Source organism: Hyla sarda, chromosome 1, assembly GCF_029499605.1.
Source record: "Hyla sarda isolate aHylSar1 chromosome 1, aHylSar1.hap1, whole genome shotgun sequence".
In the NCBI taxonomy this organism is placed as follows: domain Eukaryota; kingdom Metazoa; phylum Chordata; class Amphibia; order Anura; family Hylidae; genus Hyla; species Hyla sarda.
In genome coordinates, this window is record NC_079189.1 from 614,605,477 (window position 1) to 614,628,779 (window position 23,303).

General features: G+C 42.7%; 1 protein-coding gene across 1 annotated transcript in view; it reads right to left on the reverse strand.

Annotated features, from left to right (window-relative positions):
* The window catches only part of LOC130308509 (oocyte zinc finger protein XlCOF7.1-like), a 60,887-nt gene that overhangs the window by 29,270 nt on the left and 8,314 nt on the right, over window positions 1-23,303 (reverse strand). The window contains exons 6-7 of the mRNA XM_056552253.1: window positions 19,879-21,964; window positions 18,301-18,355 (exon numbers count right to left, since the gene is read on the reverse strand). Coding sequence (XP_056408228.1) covers window positions 18,301-18,355; window positions 19,879-21,964 — 2,141 coding nt within the window. The remainder of the gene's footprint in view (window positions 1-18,300; window positions 18,356-19,878; window positions 21,965-23,303) is intronic.

Genomic DNA, 23,303 nt, shown 5'->3' on the forward strand with positions numbered 1-23,303 from the left:
AAGTGTTCTACCGAGACAGCCGGGGGGACGCAGGAGCCGTCCATCAACACTGCTAAACTACAACTACTCCCATCATGGAACATGATGGCTGAGGGATGGCACTTGCACATCCCCCCCCCCCCCCCCCTCGGCTGCCGTACTCTTGGAACAGTTAGGACTACTACTCCCATCATGGACACTGCCCATAATGGGAGTTAGAGTCCAGGGGCCGATCGCAGCAGGTCATTCTCCAGAGACACGCTGCGATCCGCATTTATTAACTGTCCAAGCTGGTGGCACATGCGACTCCACTGCGCTCCCCGCCGGCTCCTGTATACAGTGTCCACCAATCAGAGCTCCCATCTCCCAGTGGCAGGAATTATTAATGATGACAGCGTATACAGGAGCTGGTGGGGAGCGCAGTGGAGCCACATGTACCGGTGGTTTGTACAGTTAATAAATGCTGATCGTAGCGTGTCTCTGGAGAATGACCTGCTGTGATCGGCCACTGGACTCTAACTCCCATTATGGACAGTCTGTCCATGATGGGAGTAGTAGTCCTAACTGTCCAAAAATTGGTCCCGCACATGTGCAAGTGCCATCCCTCAGCAGTGCGGTACTACTCCTTTCTGTCCCATGATGGGAATAGTAGTCCAAGGGCAGAGGGACAGATCGAAAAGGGGGTCTCACACCCGGAGACCCCCTGCCACCTTTACTGCCCAGCCCCCTATTGATGAAATCGTTAGAGGGCGGAGCTACACAGTCCAGGCCTGACTCTGCTCACATTGAGTTTTGCATAATGGGAACAGAGCCTTTCTGGCAGTTTGTTCCCAAACAGGGAGACTCCAGCTGTTGCTTAACTACAGCCCCCCATGATTTAAATTGTAGTTTAGCAACAATTGGAGGCTCCCTGTTTAGGAACACGCTGCATTATGGGTGCCCTCTCCAGGGGGGGGGGGGCGCGCAAAAAATGTACTAACCTCTATTTCTTGTTTTCCATTTCAGATACGTGAATACGGAGGACTGCGAGGATGACCCGCTTTTTTTTTTTTTTTTTCAATAAAATGGTTAACAAGGGCTGTGGGGTAGTGTTTTAAAAAAAATAATTTCTTACAATGTGTCGTGTTTTTAATAACTGAATTTTTAGGCTTAGTAGTGGAAGCTGTCTTGTAGACAGAATCCATTACTCAGCGTTAGCCCCAAAATCAGCTAGCGCTAACATCCAATTATTACCCCGGTACCGACCACCACAGGGGTACCGGGAAGAACCGGTATCAACATGAAAAAAATGGCGCTCCAGGGCCAGTAACAATGGTCCTCACCCACCCTGGTAACATCTGTTGTTGCTTGGTAGGTATCTGGCTGATACTGAAAGTATGGGGAACCCTATGCGTTTTTTTTTGTTTTTTTTTTTAAATAAAAAAAAAGTTTGTGATTTCCCCTTATTTTCAGTATCAGGCAGATACCAACCAAGCAACAACAGATTTTACCAGGGTGGGCGAGGACCATTGTTACTGGTCCTCCACAGCCTAAATAACGCCAGCCTGTTACCACCTAGGTCCAGGAGCACCATTTTCGGATGCTCTGGGCCTGTTGGTATCTGTTCTTCCCAACACCCCTGTGGCGGTGGGTACTGGGGTAATAATTGGGGGTTAGCACTAAGTAGTAAGGCTTAGTAATGGATTCTGTCTACCAGACGGCTGCCACTAATAAGCCTGAAAATTCAATTATAAAAAACACGCACATTGAAAAAAAAAATACTCCCCACAGCCCTCGTTAGCCCCTTTTATTGACATTTAAAAAAAAAAAAAAAAGCGCTGTTCATGGTCGCAATCCACTGAATCTGAAATGATAGATAAAATTTTCCGCCACAGCTCAAACTTCAAGCAAGAAACTCGCTGTGAACCCGGCCGTGTGACCGTACCCTAAAAACACTACACTACACCAACCCCCCCCCCATAAAAATGAAAAATGTCTTGTATGGCACTGTTTCCAAAACATATTAACATAGTTCATAAGGTCGAAAAAAAGACCAGAGTCCATCAAGTTCAACCTATAACCCTAATGAGTCCCTACTGAGCTGCTCTTTGCCCGTAATCAAGACTAGAACCTTGAGATGGAGACTATGGATACAAGAAGTCTAAACAATGGGCTTTGTGGAAGGATGGAGAAATCTCAAGCTAGAGGGCTTGTAACATAAATGACTTATGCTACGCCACGCTCAAATGACCAATCAGCATACAGAACCATGCATAGTTTTACCCTTTACCCTTCATGTCAGATTGTAAAAACGAATGTGATTTCCGGATAATAAACAGAACTCCCTGGAGTCAAGACTGAGGAGGGAATTTATACCAACCTGGTCCTGTGTGAATTTGCTTACGTCGACACTCGGCAAAATAGTACAGCGGTAGTCACTCACAGTTTAAAGCCGCAGATTAACCCATCCTTAACAGAGGCAAGCACTATGCAGGCATCCGGGTCCACCCTTATGAAAATTCATTTATGCCTTAAATGCGCATGACGCTCTCTCACTCTGGAGCCCTGACGTATTTCGAGGCAACAGTTTAGGGCCACATATGGGGTATTTCCGTACTCGGGAGAAAATGTGTTACAAATTTTGGGGGTCTTTTTCTCCTTTTACCCCTTATGGAAAGGTAAAGTTGGGGTCTACTCCAGCATGTTTGTAACACTATTTCTCCTGAGTACAGAAATACCCCATATGTGGACGTATAATGCTCTGCGGGTGCACAACAATGCTCAGGAGTGAGAGCGCACTATGTACATTTGAGGCCTAAACTGGTGATTTGCACAGGGGTGGCTGATCGTTACAGCAGTTCTGTCATAAATGGAAAAAAAAAACATGTGACCCCATTTTAAAAACCACACCCCACAGGTGTTTGACAAGTATTTGTTAAAGTTGGACATGAAAATGAAAAATGTTATTTATTTCAGTAAAATGCTGGCGTTACCCACAAGTTTTCATTTTTTACAAGGAGTAATAGGAAAAAGCCCCCCAAAATGTGTAGAAATACCCCATATTTGGATGTAAAATGCTCTGCTGGCGAGCTACAATGCTCAGATGAGAAGGAGCGCCATTGGGCTTTTGGAGAGAGAATGTGTCTGGAATTGAAGGTCACGTGTGTTTACAAATCCCCCATGGTGCCAGAACAGTGGACGGGGGGTCCCCCCACACACACACACACATACACAAGTAACCCCATTTTGGAAACTACACCCCACAGGTGTCTGACAGGTTTTTGGAACAGTGGTCCGTGAAAATGAAAAATGTCCTCTTGGGGTTTACAGGTACTGTACTACAACACCAGAGATTAAAAGTTAAAGGGGTTCTCCACCATAAGGTGATTTTAGCACGTACCTGGCAGACAGTAATGGACATGCTTAGGAAGGATCTGCGCTTGTCTTGGGGCTAAATGGCTATGTTGTGAGATTACCATAACACTGTGGCTAGCTTTCTGAGAATTGGTATTTCCTGTTTTCAGTTTTCTTGTTTGCCTACAAATCCCATTATTCCATTTTCCTCCCTCCCACACATCAGCCACCCCACCCATAGAAACATAAATAAGCTGCATCCATTCAAAAGACCTGTGGTTTTCAATCAGGGTGCCTACAGCTGTTGCATTAGTTGCAGATTGATCCCTCCACCCATTGAAGCAGACAGGCTCCCTGTCATCAGCTGACTAGTGAGTCAGGTCTCGGCCGCATTGCAAGCTGGGAAATATCCGAGACAACAGTCATTTTGTATGCTGTTAAAAATAAATATTGGGGTGAAAATCACATAAGAATTGTGAGAAAACTGTCACACACAGGTACAGACACTATATTATGAACTACACTAACTTTACAGCCCCTGTAGCATAGTCAAATAAAAAAATTCCTTGAATATCCCTTTAACATCTAGGGATGAGCGTATTGACTTCGGATGCTTCATCGGAAGTGGATTCGTATAAAACTTTGTTGTAATAATGTAAAGAGCAGGAGCATAAGCTATATCCTAGTCATCAGATGGACCGGGTCCTTTATCCTATAGTATCAGCCTCTTTATGTAGTATAAGCTATTTCCTAATCATCAGATGGACCAGGTCCTTTATCCTATAGTATCAGCCTCTTTATGTAGTATAAGCTATTTCCTAATCATCAGATGGACCAGGTCCTTTATCCTATAGTATCAGCCTCTTTATGTAGTATAAGCTATTCCCTAATCATCAGATGGACCAGGTCCTTTAGCTGGCTAGGATTTAGACTCTACGTCACACACCTACCTGTATCTATAGAGGAGCCGTGTACAGGACCTGCGATGATGTCACCGTCATGTGATCAGTCACATGGAGGAGGAGGAGTCACATGATCAGGGGCTGCTGCTCTAGGCTCATCTGCTCAGTGTATGCAGGACTCTGCTGTGCTGGTTGTGATCGCTGCTGGATGAGCTGAAGTTATGTGTATGCAGCAGAGCTGTGTGTGTGTGATGTGCGTGGTGCAGAGCTGTGTATGTGTGTGTTATATATGTCTGCAGCAGAGCTGTGTGTAATGTGCATGTAGCTGAGCTGTATGTGTACACAGTAGAGCTGTATATGTGTAATGTACATGTAGCTGAGCTGTATGTGTACACAGTAGAGCTGTATATGTGTAATGTACATGTAGCTGAGCTGTATGTGTACACAGTAGAGCTGTATATGTGTAATGTACATGTAGCTGAGCTGTATGTGTACACAGTAGAGCTGTATATGTGTAATGTACATGTAGCTGAGCTGTATGTGTACACAGTAGAGCTGTATATGTGTAATGTACATGTAGCTGAGCTGTATGTGTACACAGTAGAGCTGTATATGTGTAATGTACATGTAGCTGAGCTGTATGTGTACACAGTAGAGCTGTATATGTGTAATGTACATGTAGCTGAGCTGTATGTGTACACAGTAGAGCTGTATATGTGTAATGTACATGTAGCTGAGCTGTATGTGTACACAGTAGAGCTGTATATGTGTAATGTACATGTAGCTGAGCTGTATGTGTACACAGTAGAGCTGTATATGTGTAATGTGCATGTAGCTGAGCTGTATGTGTACACAGTAGAGCTGTATATGTGTAATGTACATGTAGCTGAGCTGTATGTGTACACAGTAGAGCTGTATATGTGTAACGTACATGTAGCTGAGCTGTATGTGTACACAGTAGAGCTGTATATGTGTAACGTACATGTAGCTGAGCTGTATGTGTACACAGTAGAGCTGTATATGTGTAATGTGCATGTAGCTGAGCTGTATGTGTACACAGTAGAGCTGTATATGTGTAATGTACAAGTAGCTGAGCTGTATGTGTACACAGTAGAGCTGTATATGTGTAATGTACATGTAGCTGAGCTGTATGTGTACACAGTAGAGCTGTATATGTGTAATGTACATGTAGCTGAGCTGTATGTGTACACAGTAGAGCTGTATATGTGTAATGTGCATGTGGCTGAGCTGTATGTGTACACAGTAGAGCTGTATATGTGTAATGTGCATGTGGCTGAGCTGTATGTGTACACAGTAGAGCTGTATATGTGTAATGTGCATGTAGCTGAGCTGTATGTGTACACAGTAGAGCTGTATATGTGTAATGTACATGTAGCTGAGCTGTATGTGTACACAGTAGAGCTGTATATGTGTAATGTACATGTAGCTGAGCTGTATGTGTACACAGTAGAGCTGTATATGTGTAATGTACATGTAGCTGAGCTGTATGTGTACACAGTAGAGCTGTATATGTGTAATGTACATGTAGCTGAGCTGTATGTGTACACAGTAGAGCTGTATATGTGTAATGTACATGTAGCTGAGCTGTATGTGTACACAGTAGAGCTGTATATGTGTAATGTACATGTAGCTGAGCTGTATGTGTACACAGTAGAGCTGTATATGTGTAATGTACATGTAGCTGAGCTGTATGTGTACACAGTAGAGCTGTATATGTGTAATGTACATGTAGCTGAGCTGTATGTGTACACAGTAGAGCTGTATATGTGTAATGTGCATGTAGCTGAGCTGTATGTGTACACAGTAGAGCTGTATATGTGTAATGTACATGTAGCTGAGCTGTATGTGTACACAGTAGAGCTGTATATGTGTAACGTACATGTAGCTGAGCTGTATGTGTACACAGTAGAGCTGTATATGTGTAACGTACATGTAGCTGAGCTGTATGTGTACACAGTAGAGCTGTATATGTGTAATGTGCATGTAGCTGAGCTGTATGTGTACACAGTAGAGCTGTATATGTGTAATGTACAAGTAGCTGAGCTGTATGTGTACACAGTAGAGCTGTATATGTGTAATGTACATGTAGCTGAGCTGTATGTGTACACAGTAGTGCTGTATATGTGTAATGTGCATGTAGCTGAGCTGTATGTGTACACAGTAGAGCTGTATATGTGTAATGTACATGTAGCTGAGCTGTATGTGTACACAGTAGAGCTGTATATGTGTAATGTGCATGTGGCTGAGCTGTATGTGTACACAGTAGAGCTGTATATGTGTAATGTGCATGTGGCTGAGCTGTATGTGTACACAGTAGAGCTGTATATGTGTAATGTGCATGTAGCTGAGCTGTATGTGTACACAGTAGAGCTGTATATGTGTAATGTGCATGTAGCTGAGCTGTATGTGTACACAGTAGAGCTGTATATGTGTAATGTGCATGTAGCTGAGCTGTATGTGTGCACAGTAGAGCTGTATATGTGTAATGTACATGTAGCTGAGCTGTATGTGTACACAGTAGAGCTGTATATGTGTAATGTACATGTAGCTGAGCTGTATGTGTACACAGTAGAGCTGTATATGTGTAATGTACATGTAGCTGAGCTGTATGTGTACACAGTAGAGCTGTATATGTGTAATGTACATGTAGCTGAGCTGTATGTGTACACAGTAGAGCTGTATATGTGTAATGTGCATGTAGCTGAGCTGTATGTGTACACAGTAGAGCTGTATATGTGTAATGTACATGTAGCTGAGCTGTATGTGTACACAGCAGAGCTGTATATGTGTAATGTGCATGTAGCTGAGCTGTATGTGTACACAGTAGAGCTGTATATGTGTAATGTGCATGTAGCTGAGCTGTATGTGTACACAGTAGAGCTGTATATGTGTAATGTACATGTAGCTGAGCTGTATGTGTACACAGTAGAGCTGTATATGTGTAATGTACATGTAGCTGAGCTGTATGTGTACACAGTAGAGCTGTATATGTGTAATGTACATGTAGCTGAGCTGTATGTGTACACAGTAGAGCTGTGTGTAATGTGCATGTAGCTGAGCTGTATGTGTACACAGTAGAGCTGTATATGTGTAATGTACATGTAGCTGAGCTGTATGTGTACACAGTAGAGCTGTATATGTGTAATGTACATGTAGCTGAGCTGTATATGTGTAATGTAGCTGAGCTGTATGTGTACACAGTAGAGCTGTATATGTGTAATGTACATGTAGCTGAGCTGTATGTGTACACAGTAGAGCTGTATATGTGTAATGTACATGTAGCTGAGCTGTATGTGTACACAGTAGAGCTGTATATGTGTAATGTACATGTAGCTGAGCTGTATGTGTACACAGTAGAGCTGTATATGTGTAATGTGCATGTAGCTGAGCTGTATGTGTACACAGTAGAGCTGTATATGTGTAATGTACATGTAGCTGAGCTGTATGTGTACACAGCAGAGCTGTATATGTGTAATGTGCATGTAGCTGAGCTGTATGTGTACACAGTAGAGCTGTATATGTGTAATGTACATGTAGCTGAGCTGTATGTGTACACAGTAGAGCTGTATATGTGTAATGTACATGTAGCTGAGCTGTATGTGTACACAGTAGAGCTGTATATGTGTAATGTACATGTAGCTGAGCTGTATGTGTACACAGTAGAGCTGTATATGTGTAATGTACATGTAGCTGAGCTGTATGTGTACACAGTAGAGCTGTGTGTAATGTGCATGTAGCTGAGCTGTATGTGTACACAGTAGAGCTGTATATGTGTAATGTACATGTAGCTGAGCTGTATGTGTACACAGTAGAGCTGTATATGTGTAATGTACATGTAGCTGAGCTGTATGTGTACACAGTAGAGCTGTATATGTGTAATGTGCATGTAGCTGAGCTGTATGTGTACACAGTAGAGCTGTGTGTAATGTGCATGTAGCTGAGCTGTATGTGTACACAGTAGAGCTGTGTGTAATGTACATGTGGCTGAGCTGTATGTGTACACAGTAGAGCTGTATATGTGTAATGTACATGTAGCTGAGCTGTATGTGTACACAGTAGAGCTGTATATGTGTAATGTACATGTAGCTGAGCTGTATGTGTACACAGTAGAGCTGTATATGTGTAATGTACATGTAGCTGAGCTGTATGTGTACACAGTAGAGCTGTATATGTGTAATGTGCATGTAGCTGAGCTGTATGTGTACACAGTAGAGCTGTATATGTGTAATGTACATGTAGCTGAGCTGTATGTGTACACAGCAGAGCTGTATATGTGTAATGTACATGTAGCTGAGCTGTATGTGTACACAGTAGAGCTGTATATGTGTAATGTACATGTAGCTGAGCTGTATGTGTACACAGTAGAGCTGTATATGTGTAATGTGCATGTAGCTGAGCTGTATGTGTACACAGTAGAGCTGTATATGTGTAATGTACATGTAGCTGAGCTGTATGTGTACACAGCAGAGCTGTATATGTGTAATGTACATGTAGCTGAGCTGTATGTGTACACAGTAGAGCTGTATATGTGTAATGTACATGTAGCTGAGCTGTATGTGTACACAGTAGAGCTGTATATGTGTAATGTGCATGTAGCTGAGCTGTATGTGTACACAGTAGAGCTGTATATGTGTAATGTACATGTGGCTGAGCTGTATGTGTACACAGTAGTGCTGTATATGTGTAATGTGCATGTAGCTGAGCTGTATGTGTACACAGTAGAGCTGTATATGTGTAATGTGCATGTAGCTGAGCTGTATGTGTACACAGTAGAGCTGTATATGTGTAATGTACATGTAGCTGAGCTGTATGTGTACACAGTAGAGCTGTATATGTGTAATGTACATGTAGCTGAGCTGTATGTGTACACAGTAGAGCTGTATATGTGTAATGTACATGTAGCTGAGCTGTATGTGTACACAGTAGAGCTGTATATGTGTAATGTACATGTAGCTGAGCTGTATGTGTACACAGTAGAGCTGTATATGTGTAATGTGCATGTAGCTGAGCTGTATGTGTACACAGTAGAGCTGTGTGTAATGTGCATGTAGCTGAGCTGTATGTGTACACAGTAGAGCTGTGTGTAATGTACATGTAGCTGAGCTGTATGTGTACACAGTAGAGCTGTATATGTGTAATGTACATGTAGCTGAGCTGTATGTGTACACAGCAGAGCTGTATATGTGTAATGTACATGTAGCTGAGCTGTATGTGTACACAGTAGAGCTGTATATGTGTAATGTACATGTAGCTGAGCTGTATGTGTACACAGTAGAGCTGTATATGTGTAATGTGCATGTAGCTGAGCTGTATGTGTACACAGTAGAGCTGTATATGTGTAATGTACATGTAGCTGAGCTGTATGTGTACACAGTAGAGCTGTATATGTGTAATGTACATGTAGCTGATCTGTATGTGTACACAGTAGAGCTGTATATGTGTAATGTACATGTAGCTGAGCTGTATGTGTACACAGTAGAGCTGTATATGTGTAATGTACATGTAGCTGAGCTGTATGTGTACACAGTAGAGCTGTATATGTGTAATGTGCATGTAGCTGAGCTGTATGTGTACACAGTAGAGCTGTGTGTAATGTGCATGTAGCTGAGCTGTATGTGTACACAGTAGAGCTGTGTGTAATGTACATGTAGCTGAGCTGTATGTGTACACAGTAGAGCTGTATATGTGTAATGTACATGTAGCTGAGCTGTATGTGTACACAGCAGAGCTGTATATGTGTAATGTACATGTAGCTGAGCTGTATGTGTACACAGTAGAGCTGTATATGTGTAATGTACATGTAGCTGAGCTGTATGTGTACACAGTAGAGCTGTATATGTGTAATGTGCATGTAGCTGAGCTGTATGTGTACACAGTAGAGCTGTATATGTGTAATGTACATGTGGCTGAGCTGTATGTGTACACAGTAGTGCTGTATATGTGTAATGTGCATGTAGCTGAGCTGTATGTGTACACAGTAGAGCTGTATATGTGTAATGTACATGTAGCTGAGCTGTATGTGTACACAGTAGAGCTGTATGTGTGTAATGTACATGTAGCTGAGCTGTATGTGTACACAGTAGAGCTGTATGTGTGTAATGTACATGTAGCTGAGCTGTATGTGTACACAGTAGAGCTGTATATGTGTAATGTACATGTAGCTGAGCTGTATGTGTACACAGTAGAGCTGTATATGTGTAATGTACATGTAGCTGAGCTGTATGTGTACACAGTAGAGCTGTATATGTGTAATGTACATGTAGCTGAGCTGTATGTGTACACAGTAGTGCTGTATATGTGTAATGTACATGTAGCTGAGCTGTATGTGTACACAGTAGAGCTGTGTGTAATGTGCATGTAGCTGAGCTGTATGTGTACACAGTAGAGCTGTGTGTAATGTGCATGTAGCTGAGCTGTATGTGTACACAGTAGAGCTGTATATGTGTAATGTACATGTAGCTGAGCTGTATGTGTACACAGTAGAGCTGTATATGTGTAACGTACATGTAGCTGAGCTGTATGTGTACACAGCAGAGCTGTATGTGTGTAACGTACATGTAGCTGAGCTGTATGTGTACACAGTAGAGCTGTATATGTGTAATGTAGCTGAGCTGTATGTGTGTAATGTACATGTAGCTGAGCTGTATGTGTACACAGTAGAGCTGTATATGTGTAATGTACATGTAGCTGAGCTGTATGTGTACACAGTAGAGCTGTATATGTGTAATGTACATGTAGCTGAGCTGTATGTGTACACAGTAGAGCTGTATATGTGTAATGTACATGTAGCTGAGCTGTATGTGTACACAGTAGAGCTGTATATGTGTAATGTGCATGTAGCTGAGCTGTATGTGTACACAGTAGAGCTGTGTGTAATGTGCATGTAGCTGAGCTGTATGTGTACACAGTAGAGCTGTGTGTAATGTACATGTAGCTGAGCTGTATGTGTACACAGTAGAGCTGTATATGTGTAATGTACATGTAGCTGAGCTGTATGTGTACACAGTAGAGCTGTATATGTGTAACGTACATGTAGCTGAGCTGTATGTGTACACAGCAGAGCTGTATGTGTGTAACGTACATGTAGCTGAGCTGTATGTGTACACAGTAGAGCTGTATATGTGTAATGTAGCTGAGCTGTATGTGTACACAGTAGTGCTGTATATGTGTAATGTACATGTAGCTGAGCTGTATGTGTACACAGTAGAGCTGTATATGTGTAATGTACATGTAGCTGAGCTGTATGTGTACACAGTAGAGCTGTATATGTGTAATGTACATGTAGCTGAGCTGTATGTGTACACAGTAGAGCTGTATATGTGTAATGTACATGTAGCTGAGCTGTATGTGTACACAGTAGAGCTGTATATGTGTAATGTACATGTAGCTGAGCTGTATGTGTACACAGTAGAGCTGTATATGTGTAATGTACATGTAGCTGAGCTGTATGTGTACACAGTAGAGCTGTATATGTGTAATGTACATGTAGCTGAGCTGTATGTGTACACAGTAGAGCTGTATATGTGTAATGTACATGTAGCTGAGCTGTATGTGTACACAGTAGAGCTGTATATGTGTAATGTACATGTAGCTGCTGTATGTGTACACAGTAGAGCTGTATATGTGTAATGTACATGTAGCTGAGCTGTATGTGTACACAGTAGAGCTGTATATGTATAATGTACATGTAGCTGAGCTGTATGTGTACACAGTAGAGCTGTATATGTGTAATGTACATGTAGCTGAGCTGTATGTGTACACAGTAGAGCTGTATATGTGTAATGTACATGTAGCTGAGCTGTATGTGTACACAGTAGAGCTGTATATGTGTAATGTACATGTAGCTGAGCTGTATGTGTACACAGTAGAGCTGTATGTGTGTAATGTACATGTAGCTGAGCTGTATGTGTACACAGTAGAGCTGTATATGTGTAATGTACATGTAGCTGAGCTGTATGTGTACACAGTAGTGCTGTATATGTGTAATGTACATGTAGCTGAGCTGTATGTGTACACAGTAGAGCTGTATATGTGTAATGTGCATGTAGCTGAGCTGTATATGTGTAATGTACATGTAGCTGAGCTGTATGTGTACACAGTAGAGCTGTATATGTGTAATGTACATGTAGCTGAGTTGTTTATGTGTAACACCATGGAAGTAAATGTCCTATCCTTTGTATAGGTGATAAGATGTCTAGGGGCAGAGTACCCCTTTAACCCCTTAAGGACCAATACAAATAAACCTGTACGCCCCTGAAAGACCCGGCCTGTTTTTTCAAATCGGGGATGTCTGTCTTTATTAGAGAATAACTCTGGTAATGTTTTGCCAATCACGATAATTCTGACATTGTTTTTTTGTCACAAGTTGTCCTTCATGTACATAGTAAAAGTAAGTCGATATCATTTGTAGTTTTTTTTTACAATGCAAAAAAATCATGAAATTTTTACCAAAAATTACGATTTTTTGCTATTTTAACACTAATTGGTTGCATATATTTATACTTACTGACCAAATAGTTTATTAAACTTATACTTTCAGATGTCTACTTTATTTTGACATCATTTTTTAGTTTTTAATTAACATTTTAAATTAATTAGAAGCCTAACAATTTAACTTGAAATTTTGAAAATTTGAAAAGTACATCTTTTTTATGTGCTATGTAAGGTTTGCAGAAATTAAAAGGTAGTAGAACATAGGAACACCCCCCCAAATGACCCCATTTTAAAAACTAGACCCCTCAAGGTATTCGCTAGGGGGTACAGTGAGTATTTTAACACCATAGTTTTTTGGAAGGAATTATTACAAAGTCAGTGTTAAAAATTCGAAATTTGCAATTTTTAACAAATGCATCATTTGGGGGGCATATTTTTTGTACATCGCTTCTGATATTGAAAGAAATGCACCCTATATTTTATTTAGCTGCTTGTCCCATGTTCGGAAATACTCCCGCTTTGGCCATATATGGTTCCTTGGCCGCGTGGTAGGACTCAGAAGGAGAGGAGCGCCATTTCAGGGCAGAACAGTACCCCCACCCCCACAAGTGACCCCATTTATATACCGCACCCCTACAAGTTATTGGCTGGACCAGGGACCTCTCTGATTGGTCCTTGGTCGGCTGGCAGTATAACGTGTCTGTCTGTGACAGTTAAGGCTCCTGATGGATATATCCGCCATGTTGTGGGAATAAGCACCCGCTCATGGCGAATATATCCATCACTGCTGCGGCTGGGTAGCTCAGTGTGTCCGCTCATGACTGCTGGCGGGAAATCCGCCGCTATGAGTGGACACACAAAGCTATCCAGCCGCAGCAGCGAGCTCATTACCGTGACTGCTGCATAATGTGTAGGATCACGTGGCGGACATCCGCAGCATATTACATGCTGCGGATGTCCGCCAATGCGATACTACACATTATGCTTTTTTTTTTTTTATTAGATTCATTTAATAAATGTATTTTTAATATATATATATATATATATATATATATATATATATATTTTTTTTTACACTTTTATTACATTTTTATTTATTTATACACTTTTATTTTATTTATTTATTTTTACACTTTTTAATGCTTTGGAATACTTAGTATTCCAAAGCATTGCAGTTATATGTTGCCTGCCAGTTTTCACTAGCAGGCAGCATATTTCACTAGCAGGCAATACCCAGGGCAGACCTGGGGGTCTTTGTAGGATCCCCCGCTGCCCAGGTATGCAGCAGCACCCCGCGATGCTCCGGGGTGCTGCAGGAGAGACAGAGGGAGCCCCCTCCCTCTGTCAGAACTCCTTACAGCGCGCGGTCACTTCTGACCGCGGCTGTAGGGGTTAAACTGTCAGGAGTGAAGTGAACTTCACTCCCGGCAGTGCGGCCACACACAGCACCCCGCGATCGCGATGCAGGGTGCTGCAGAGGAGACAGAGGGAGCCCCCTCCCTCTGTCAGAACTCCTTACAGCGCGCGGTCACTTCTGACCGCGGCTGTAAGGGTTAAACTGTCGGGAGTGAAGTGAACTTCACTCCCGGCAGTGCGGCAGGCCCCGGCCAGCCGCGTATTACACACAGCACCCCGCGATCGCGATGCGGGGTGCTGCAGAGGAGACAGAGGGAGCTCCCTCCCTCTGTCATAACACTTACAGCCCGCGGTCACTTCCGACCGCGGCTGTAAGGGTTAAAACTGCCGGGACCAAAGTTTACTTCGGTCCTGGCAGTGCAGCAGGGTCCCGGCTGTGTGATACAGCCGAGTCGCTGCCGCGATCTCGTGGGTGCACTGGGCAGCACCCACGAGAATAATGGACGAGTATAGACGTCCAGGTGCGGGAACGGCCGCCAACCTGGACGTCTATACTCGTCCATGGTCGTTATCGGGTTAACTAAAAGAGAGGAATATACAATTGTTCTCACTCCCTTCCAAAGAGACATAAATCGATCTAGAACCCTCCAGGGAGCCCCATAATTTGGGGATAGATTGTCTGACAGGCGATCTGTGTGGTAACATTACCTCCTGACCTCCAGGACACTTCACACATTTCACAGATTTTGGGAGATATCGATTGGAAGGAGAATTATATTATTGGCACTTTAGATGTCACCTTTCTCTACACAATAATAGATCAGGAGTAATGGGGGGGGGGGGGGGGGGCTGAGTTATTCCTAAACCGAGAACAGGTCCCAGTAGAACAAACATCTTTTATAGGGGATTTTATCACCTTCATTTTATCCCATATTTTATTGTGAATATGAGGAACATTTTTATCTGCAGCGGAGGGGACAGCGATGGGAACCACATTCACACCCAGTTATGTAAATCTATATATTGGCCACTGGGAGGAAACAGCAAACTGGGCGCAGATCTGTGTCCTGTAGAAAAGGTTTATGGACGATGTGATTTTTATATGGGGTGACGGTGCATCAGGTTTAAATGGGCACTGTCAGATACAATAACTTTGGATATGTTATAAAGCAGGCAAAAAAAACAATGACCACTAGGGGTCCCCCTGCCTCCTGGGACAAATACCAGTCCTGCAGTGTCCAGTGGTCATTGATATGTCATGGAAACCATGAGTGATTGACAAGGCTGCAGGCAGGTCCAGGGCCCTCTGTGAGTCAGAGCAAAATGAGGGAGGGGGAGGAGTCATCACAGTGAGGATAAGAGAGGGACACGCCCCCCACTTCTGCATGGACAGAAACCTCACCGAGCAATGATGGCAAGTAAATAAAGGTAATTCTGAGAGAAATAAAGGTCGTAGACACATAAATATTAGATGTACATTTTTTAGGGGATCTGACAGGCAGACTTCAAAATAGTTCTTAAAAGAAATAAATAAAAATGACATTTTTCGATTTTATGACCACATACAGTAAAACACAAGTACATTTTTTTTAGATTTAAATATCGGTATAAAAGACAATAAAATAGTCACAATCATATTGCAAAACAACTGATACATTAAATTGTGCGCTAGAGGCGGGGCCTGCTGGCTCCATCTACATATTCAGGTCCTAGTGACATGGAGGAGTCTGTCACACGAGCGCTCTGCTCTTCTCATAGAGTACATGAGCCAACTGAGTGATCATGTGACCAGCGACTCCAGCTCACTAAGATGTCACAGACCATGAATATGTAAATTGAGCTGGCGAGGCCCCGCCTCTAACATGCAATTCATCGGATTCAGCAAAGGATCTTCTGGGGGACATATCTCAGGACCTAACGAACATATTTTAGTAAGTGACCCCTCGTTGGACTCCTGTACAGTGTATGGGGTTTAGTGTGGGTGAACAGGCTGACCATTTTCCTTTTAAAGGGCGACGCGCATTTTGCCGTATATGTACCGCATTCATTAAATATGCGCTCCCGCGTGGCTGATCGGGTTAATTAGCTTAAGTCCCAGGGTGTCCGGTGGGAGACCACTCCTGCCTGACTCCCCACGACCCCATTTGATTAACACGATCAGCGATCGGGTATGCATGTGCGGCAGAATCGGAGGGTGTGCGGCGGGATTGGGAGGTCCAGCGGTGGGTGTCCAGAGGTCCGGCGGCGGCGATGATGCGGCGGGTGAGTGCTTCCCCCTTTCAATTTGCAAAATTTTAACTTCCAGCATGCCCAGACAGTCTGGGCATGTTGGGAGTTGTAGTTTTGCAACATCTGGAGGACCACAGTTTATAGACCATTGTGTAGTGGTCTCTAAACTATGGCCATCCATATGTTGGAAAACTACAACTCACAGCATGCCCAGACAGCTAACGGCTGTCCGGGCATGCTGGGAGTTGTAGTTTTGCAACATCTGGAGGGCCACCCCTTGGCGACCACTGGTCTGCTTCCTAACCCTAGCTTTTTATGTGATGCTGTTTTTTTTTTTTTTTGGGGGGGGGCGTGTGATCCGTGCCACTAGCGACTATTCTGTGCTGTGCGGCAGGACCGGACCCCATGTTTAGACTGCGCTGATTGCTGATCAGTGAATTATTACTGATCAGCACTTTTTTGGGGTACAGGCTTTTTTTTTTGCTTTTTTTTTGCTTTTTTTTTGGGGGGGGGGGGGGGGGAGTTTACAGTCCGGCCACACAGCGCAGAACAGTTGCTGGTAGCACGGACCGCAAAAAAAAAACCTGCACCCAAAAAAGTGCTGATCAGTAATAATTCACTGATCAGCAATCAGTGCAGTCTAAACATGGATTATGGTCCGGCCCCAAGGCGCAGAACAGTCGCTGGTGGCACGGATCACATACGCTCCCCAAAAAGTGCAAAAAAAAACCTGTACTGCAAAAAGAGCCTACAGTAAATATCCCTACACTACACACTGAAATAAAGTGAAAAACACTACATTTACACACTTACCCCCCCCCCCCCCCTATAAGATATAATTACCCCAAAGGCTTTTCGGTAGAGGAGGCATATGCCATGCGCCTACCTCTGAGACCGCCAATGAGGGAGAGGAGAAAGACCCCACATTTCTTTCTTCTCCCCCATCATCATCCAGTGGAGATGAGCCCCCCAGAAGGTGGCGCTGCAGGGCAATAACAGTAGAGGTCCCCCATACTAGTGACCGTGTCCCCTATACTAGTGACCCTGTCCCCCATACTAATGACCCTGTCCCCTCATATAGGTGCCTCCGCCTGGACCCCAGTCCTATATGAGCCACTGACCTCTAGGTTTGTTGGTTGCCCAGATTGACCTCACAGTCCTCACTGAAATGAGCTGTAAGTAGTTTTTTCCCAGTGAGGACTTTGATGGCGGCTCAAACAAACTTTTGCGGCCCAGCACCCGATGCTTCTTGTGCACATGGTAGAATTTCCGCTACAGATGTTACTGCGGCAGAAATACCAATTCCGGAGTCCACAGTAACCATAGACATGTCTATTCTTTCTGTGGAGGCCACACAGAAGTGCATTGCCGTCTATGAGACCGCGCACTTCCCAGCACTTATAGCGCATGTTCTGCCAGCGCTCCGCTGTCGGTGGAATGACCGCACGGAAATTTTCTGAACATAGCCTCAGCCGCCCTTATGCAAATCACTAATTTAGGCCTCAAATGCGCATGGCGCTCTCTTACTCCAGAGCCCTGTAGAATTTCATGGCAAAAGTTTAGGGCCACATTTGGGGTATTTCCGTACTTGGGTGAAATTGTGTTACAAATTTTGGGGGCCTATTTTCCATTTACCACCTCTGAAAATAAAAAAAATTGGGTCTACACCATCATGTTCGTTTAAAATTTTTTTAATTATTTTACACTAACATGCTAGGTTTTTCCTTAATTTTTCATTTTCACAAGAGGTAAAAGGAGAAAAAGCCCCCAAAATAAGTAACGCAATCTCTCCCAAGTACAGAAATACCCCATATGTGGGTGTAAATTGCTCTGAGGGCGGACAACAAGGCTCAGGAGGGAGAGAGCACTATGTACATTTGAGGCCTTGACATAAACGCTAAAAAAAAAAAACACACCCACATGTGACCCCATTTTGGAAACTGCCCCCCTCAAGGAATGTAATAAGGGGAGCAGTGAGTATGTACACCCCACAGGTGTCTGACAGATTATTGGAACAGTGGTCGGTGAAAATGAGAAATGTAGGTACAATGTAGAGAACAATTCTAATGTTATTGCACAAACCTCCTAATAACAGGATTTTTCTTAAACATAATAAACAATTCACTATTCTAAATTATTATGTACAGTAGGTTTCAAAACACTTTATAGGTTGTAAAGAACTGAAAATTGTCATTTGTTGTGTTTGCAGTATTTACTGAAATCAAAAGCGATTTACATCAAACTTTGAACAACATTTTAACTTTTTAACCATTTTAACAGGTCACATTACATGGTAACATAGGACCCTTATTTGATAGCAGCTTCACAAGTCTTGTATCCATTGAACTTGTGAGTTTTTGGACAGTTTCTGCTTGAATTTTTTTTGCAAGATGTCAGAAAAGCCTCCCAGAGCTGCTGTTTGGATGTAAACTGCCTCCCACCCTCATAGATCTTTTGCTTGAGGATGCTCCAAAGGTTCTCAATAGGACTGAGGTCAGGGGAGGATGGAGGCCACACCATGACTTTCTCTCCTTTTAACCCCATAGCAGCCATTGATGCAGAGATGGTTCATTGTCATGCGTGAAGATGATTTTATTACGGAAAGCATAGTTCTTCCTTCTGTACCAGGGAAGAAAGTGCTCAGTCAGAAACTCCACATACTTTGCAGAGGTCATCTTTACACCTTCGGGGAACCTAAAGGGGCCGACCAGCTCTCTTCCCCTGATTCTGGCCCAAAACATGACTCCACCCCAGCCTTGCGGACGTTGCAGTCTTGTTGGAACAGGGTGGCCATCCACTACTCCATCCAACTGGACCATCCAGGGTTGCACGACACTCATCAGTGAACAGGACTGTTTGAAAATTAGTCTTCATGTATTTTTCTGCCCAATGCAGCCACTTCTGCTTGTGAGCATTGGTTAGTGGTGGCTATATAGAAGGTTTATGCACAGTTGCAAGCCTCTGAAGGACTTTACACCTTGATGTCCGTGGGACTCCAGAGGCACCAGCAGCTTCTAATATCTGTTTGCTGCTATGTAATGGTATTTTTGCAGCTGCTCTATTGATCCAATGCATGGATCTGGCAGAAATCTTCCTCAATATTTGCCCTTATCTGCACAAACCCATCTGTGCTCTGAATCAGCCACAAATCTTGATGACGCTTAGGTTTTCGTGAAAAATCTAAATGTTTTCATACCTCGTCCGAGGCATTGAACTATTTCACTCTTTTTGGCAGCAGAGAGATCCTTTTTCTTCCCCATATTACTTGAAAATAATGTCTGCTTAATAATGTGGGACACCCACCTTTAGTAGTTTTTCATTAAATTGGGCTCACCTGGCACAAACTAATTATCACAGGTGTCCGAGATTCTTTCCAGTGATCAAAAGAGCCTGAGACACAATGTATCCATAAGTTACACTGGAAAACAAAATATTTAATCTTTGTCGCACTTAAATAGAATTTGCATAATAATTTGGAAAGGTGTATATATACACATTAAGGTAAAATATTCTAGTACTTGGTTGAGTATTATTTTTTGGGAATACTCATACTTTTTCAATGTTAGTTTCTTGTGACTCTGCAATGGTCGTAGTATTTGTACTATTTGACAAGTTGGAAGTTCACTTTCCAGTGTGAGCTCTTTGGTGTATAAGAAGATTTGCTTTCCGAGTAAAACATTTGTCACATTCTGAACATGAAAATGGCTTCTCCCCTGTGTGAGTTCTCTGATGTTTAACAAGATCCCATTTCCGAGTAAAGCTTTTTCCACATTCTGAACACAGAAATGGCTTCTCTCCTATGTGAGTTCTCTGATGTTCAACAAGATATGATTTTTGAGTAAAACATTTGCCACATTCTGAACATGAAAATGGCTTCTCCCCTGTGTGAGTTTTCTGATGTTTAACAAGATCCAATTTCCTAGTAAAGCATTTTCCACATTCTGAACACGGAAATGGCTTTTCTCCTGTGTGAGTTCTCTGATGTTCAACAAGATGTGATTTTTGAGTAAAACATTTGCCACACTCTGAACATGAAAATGGCTTCTCCCCTGTGTGAGTTTTCTGATGTATAACAAGATCTGATTTCCAAGTAAAGCATTTTCCACATTCTGAGCACGGAAATGGCTTCTCCCCTGTGTGAGTTCTCTGATGTTCAACAAGATATGATTTGCGAGTAAAACATTTGCCACATTCTGAACATGAAAATGGCTTCTCCCCTGTGTGACTTTTCTGATGTTTAACAAGATCTGATTTCCAAGTAAAGCATTTTCCACATTCTGAACACGGAAATGGCTTCTCTCCTGTGTGAGTTCTCTGATGTTCAACAAGATATGATTTGTGAGTAAAACATTTCCCACATTCTGAACATGAAAATGGCTTCACCCCTGTGTGAGTTTTCTGATGTTTAACAAGATCTGATTTGCAAGTAAAGCATTTTCCACATTCTAAACACGGAAATGGCTTCTCTCCTTTGTGAGTTTTTCGATGCTTAGCAAGATATAACTTCTGAGCAAAATATTTCCCACATTCTGAACATGAAAAAGGCTTCTCCCCTGTGTGAGTTCTCTGATGTTCAACAACCTGCGAGTTACGAATAAAACATTTCCCACATTCTGGGCATGAATATGGCTTGCCCCCTGTGTGAGTTTTTTTATGTTGAAAAAGCTCTGATTTCAGAGTAAAACATTTTCCACATTCTGAACATACAATTGGCTTTCCTGTGTGAATTTTTTGATGCTGAACAAGATGTGATTTCCAAGCAAAACATTTCTTACATTCTGAACATGAAAATGGCTTCTCCCCTGTGTGAGTTCGCTGATGTACAGCAAGATCTGATTGCTGAGCAAAACATTTCCCACATTCTGAACATGAAAATGGCTTCTCTCCTGTGTGAGTTCTGTGATGTTTGAAAAGATTTGATTTCAGAGTAAAACATTTTCCACATTCTGAACATGAAAATGGCTTCTCTCCTGTGTGAGTTCTTTGATGTCTAACAAGACTTGATTTAAAAGTAAAACATTTCCCACATTCTGAGCATGAAATTGGCTTCTCTCCTGTGTGAGTCATGTGATGCCTGACAAGCTTTGATTTAAGAATAAAACATTTCCCACACTCTGAACATGAAAATGGCTTCTCCCCTGTGTGAAATCTCTGATGTCTTACAAGATATGGTTTCTGTTTAAAACATTTTCCACATTCTGTACATGAAAATGGATTATCCCCTGTGTGACTTTTTTCATGTCTAACAAGATCAGCCTTTTCTCTAAAGCATTTCCCACATTCTGAACATGAAAATGGCTTCTCCCCTGTGTGAATTTTCTTATGTTTAACAAGATTTGCTTTTTCTGGAAAACATTTCCCACATTCTGGACATGAAAATGGCTTCTCTCCTGTGTGACTTCTCTTATGTCTAACAAGATGTGATTTCTGGGTAAAACACTTTCCACATTCTGAACATGAATATTGCTTGCTCCTTGCACAATCTCTTTGATGTCCATCACCACTTCTGTGGCTTTTATTTTGCTGAACATCCTGTGATGACTGAGAAGACAGGACCTGTATATAAGGATGAGATGACAGATCTTGGCTGTGAAGGGCTGAGGGTGTATCTGGGATAATGGAATGTTCTTCATATGTATCTTGTGTGATATCATCATCTGCTTTATAATCTGAAGATATAAGATTCTCCTCTGATCTCCTGCTACAAGAATCTGCAGAGAATAACACAGATTTTATTATTTACACTTCCCCCCCCCCCCAGTCACAATATACAATGTATCCAGAAAGTCTTCACCCCCGGTCACTATATACATTGTATCCAGAAAATCTTCACCCCCGGTCACTATATACAATGTATCCAGAAAGTCTTCACCCCCGGTCACTATATACAATGTATCCAGAAAGTCTCCCCCCCCATCACTATATACAATGTATCCAGAAAGTCTTCACCCCTGGTCACTATATACAATGTATCCAGAAAGTCTTCACCCCCGGTCACTATATACAATGTATCCAGAAAGTCTCCCCCCCCCATCACTATATACAATGTATCCAGAAAGTCTTCACCCCTGGTCACTATATACAATTTATCCAGAAAGTCTTCACCCCCCGGTCACTATATACAATGTATCCAGAAAGTCTCCACCCCCGGTCACTATATGCAATGTATCCAGAAAGTCTCCACCCCTGGTCACTATATACAATGTATCCAGAAAGTCTTCACCCCCGTCACTATATACAATGTATCCAGAAAGTCTTCACTCCCGGTCACTATATACATTGTATCCAGAAAATCTTCACCCCTGGTCACTATATACAATGTATCCAGAAAGTCTTCACTCCCGGTCACTATATACAATGTATCCAGAAAGTCTTCACCCCCGGTCACTATATACAATGTATTCAGAAAGTCTTCACCCTCCCCCCCCCGTCACTATATACAATGTATCCAGAAAGTCTTCCCCCCAGTCACTATATACAGTGTATCCAGAAAGTCTTCACCCCCGGTCACTATATACAATGTATTCAGAAAGTCTTCACCCCCGGTCACTATATACAATGTATACAGAAAGTCTTCATCCCCCGGTCACTATATACAATGTATCCAGAAAGTCTTCACCCCCGGTCACTATATACAATGTATTCAGAAAGTCTTCCCGCCCCCGGTCACTATATACAATGTATCCAGGAAGTTTTCCCGCCCCCCGTCACTATATACAATGTATCCAGAAAGTCTTCACCCCCCGATCACTATATACAATGTATCCAGAAAGAAAATTAAAAAAGCTGTGGTCGTTAAAGGGGTTGGACGCTGCCCTAATTTTTGGAGCTCCGCTCACAGCGTCCGGAAGTTCATTACTCCGAACGCTGTGTGCGGGCTTCCGTGTTCGCGGCTGCCGGGCGTGAACACGGAAGCACGCACACAGCGTTCGGAGTAATGAACTTCCGGACGCTGTGAGCAGAGCTCCGAAAGTCAGGGCAGCGCACAACCCCTTTAAATATACACGCACCATGTAAAATCATCGGCAACAAACGTGGAATCAAAAATAA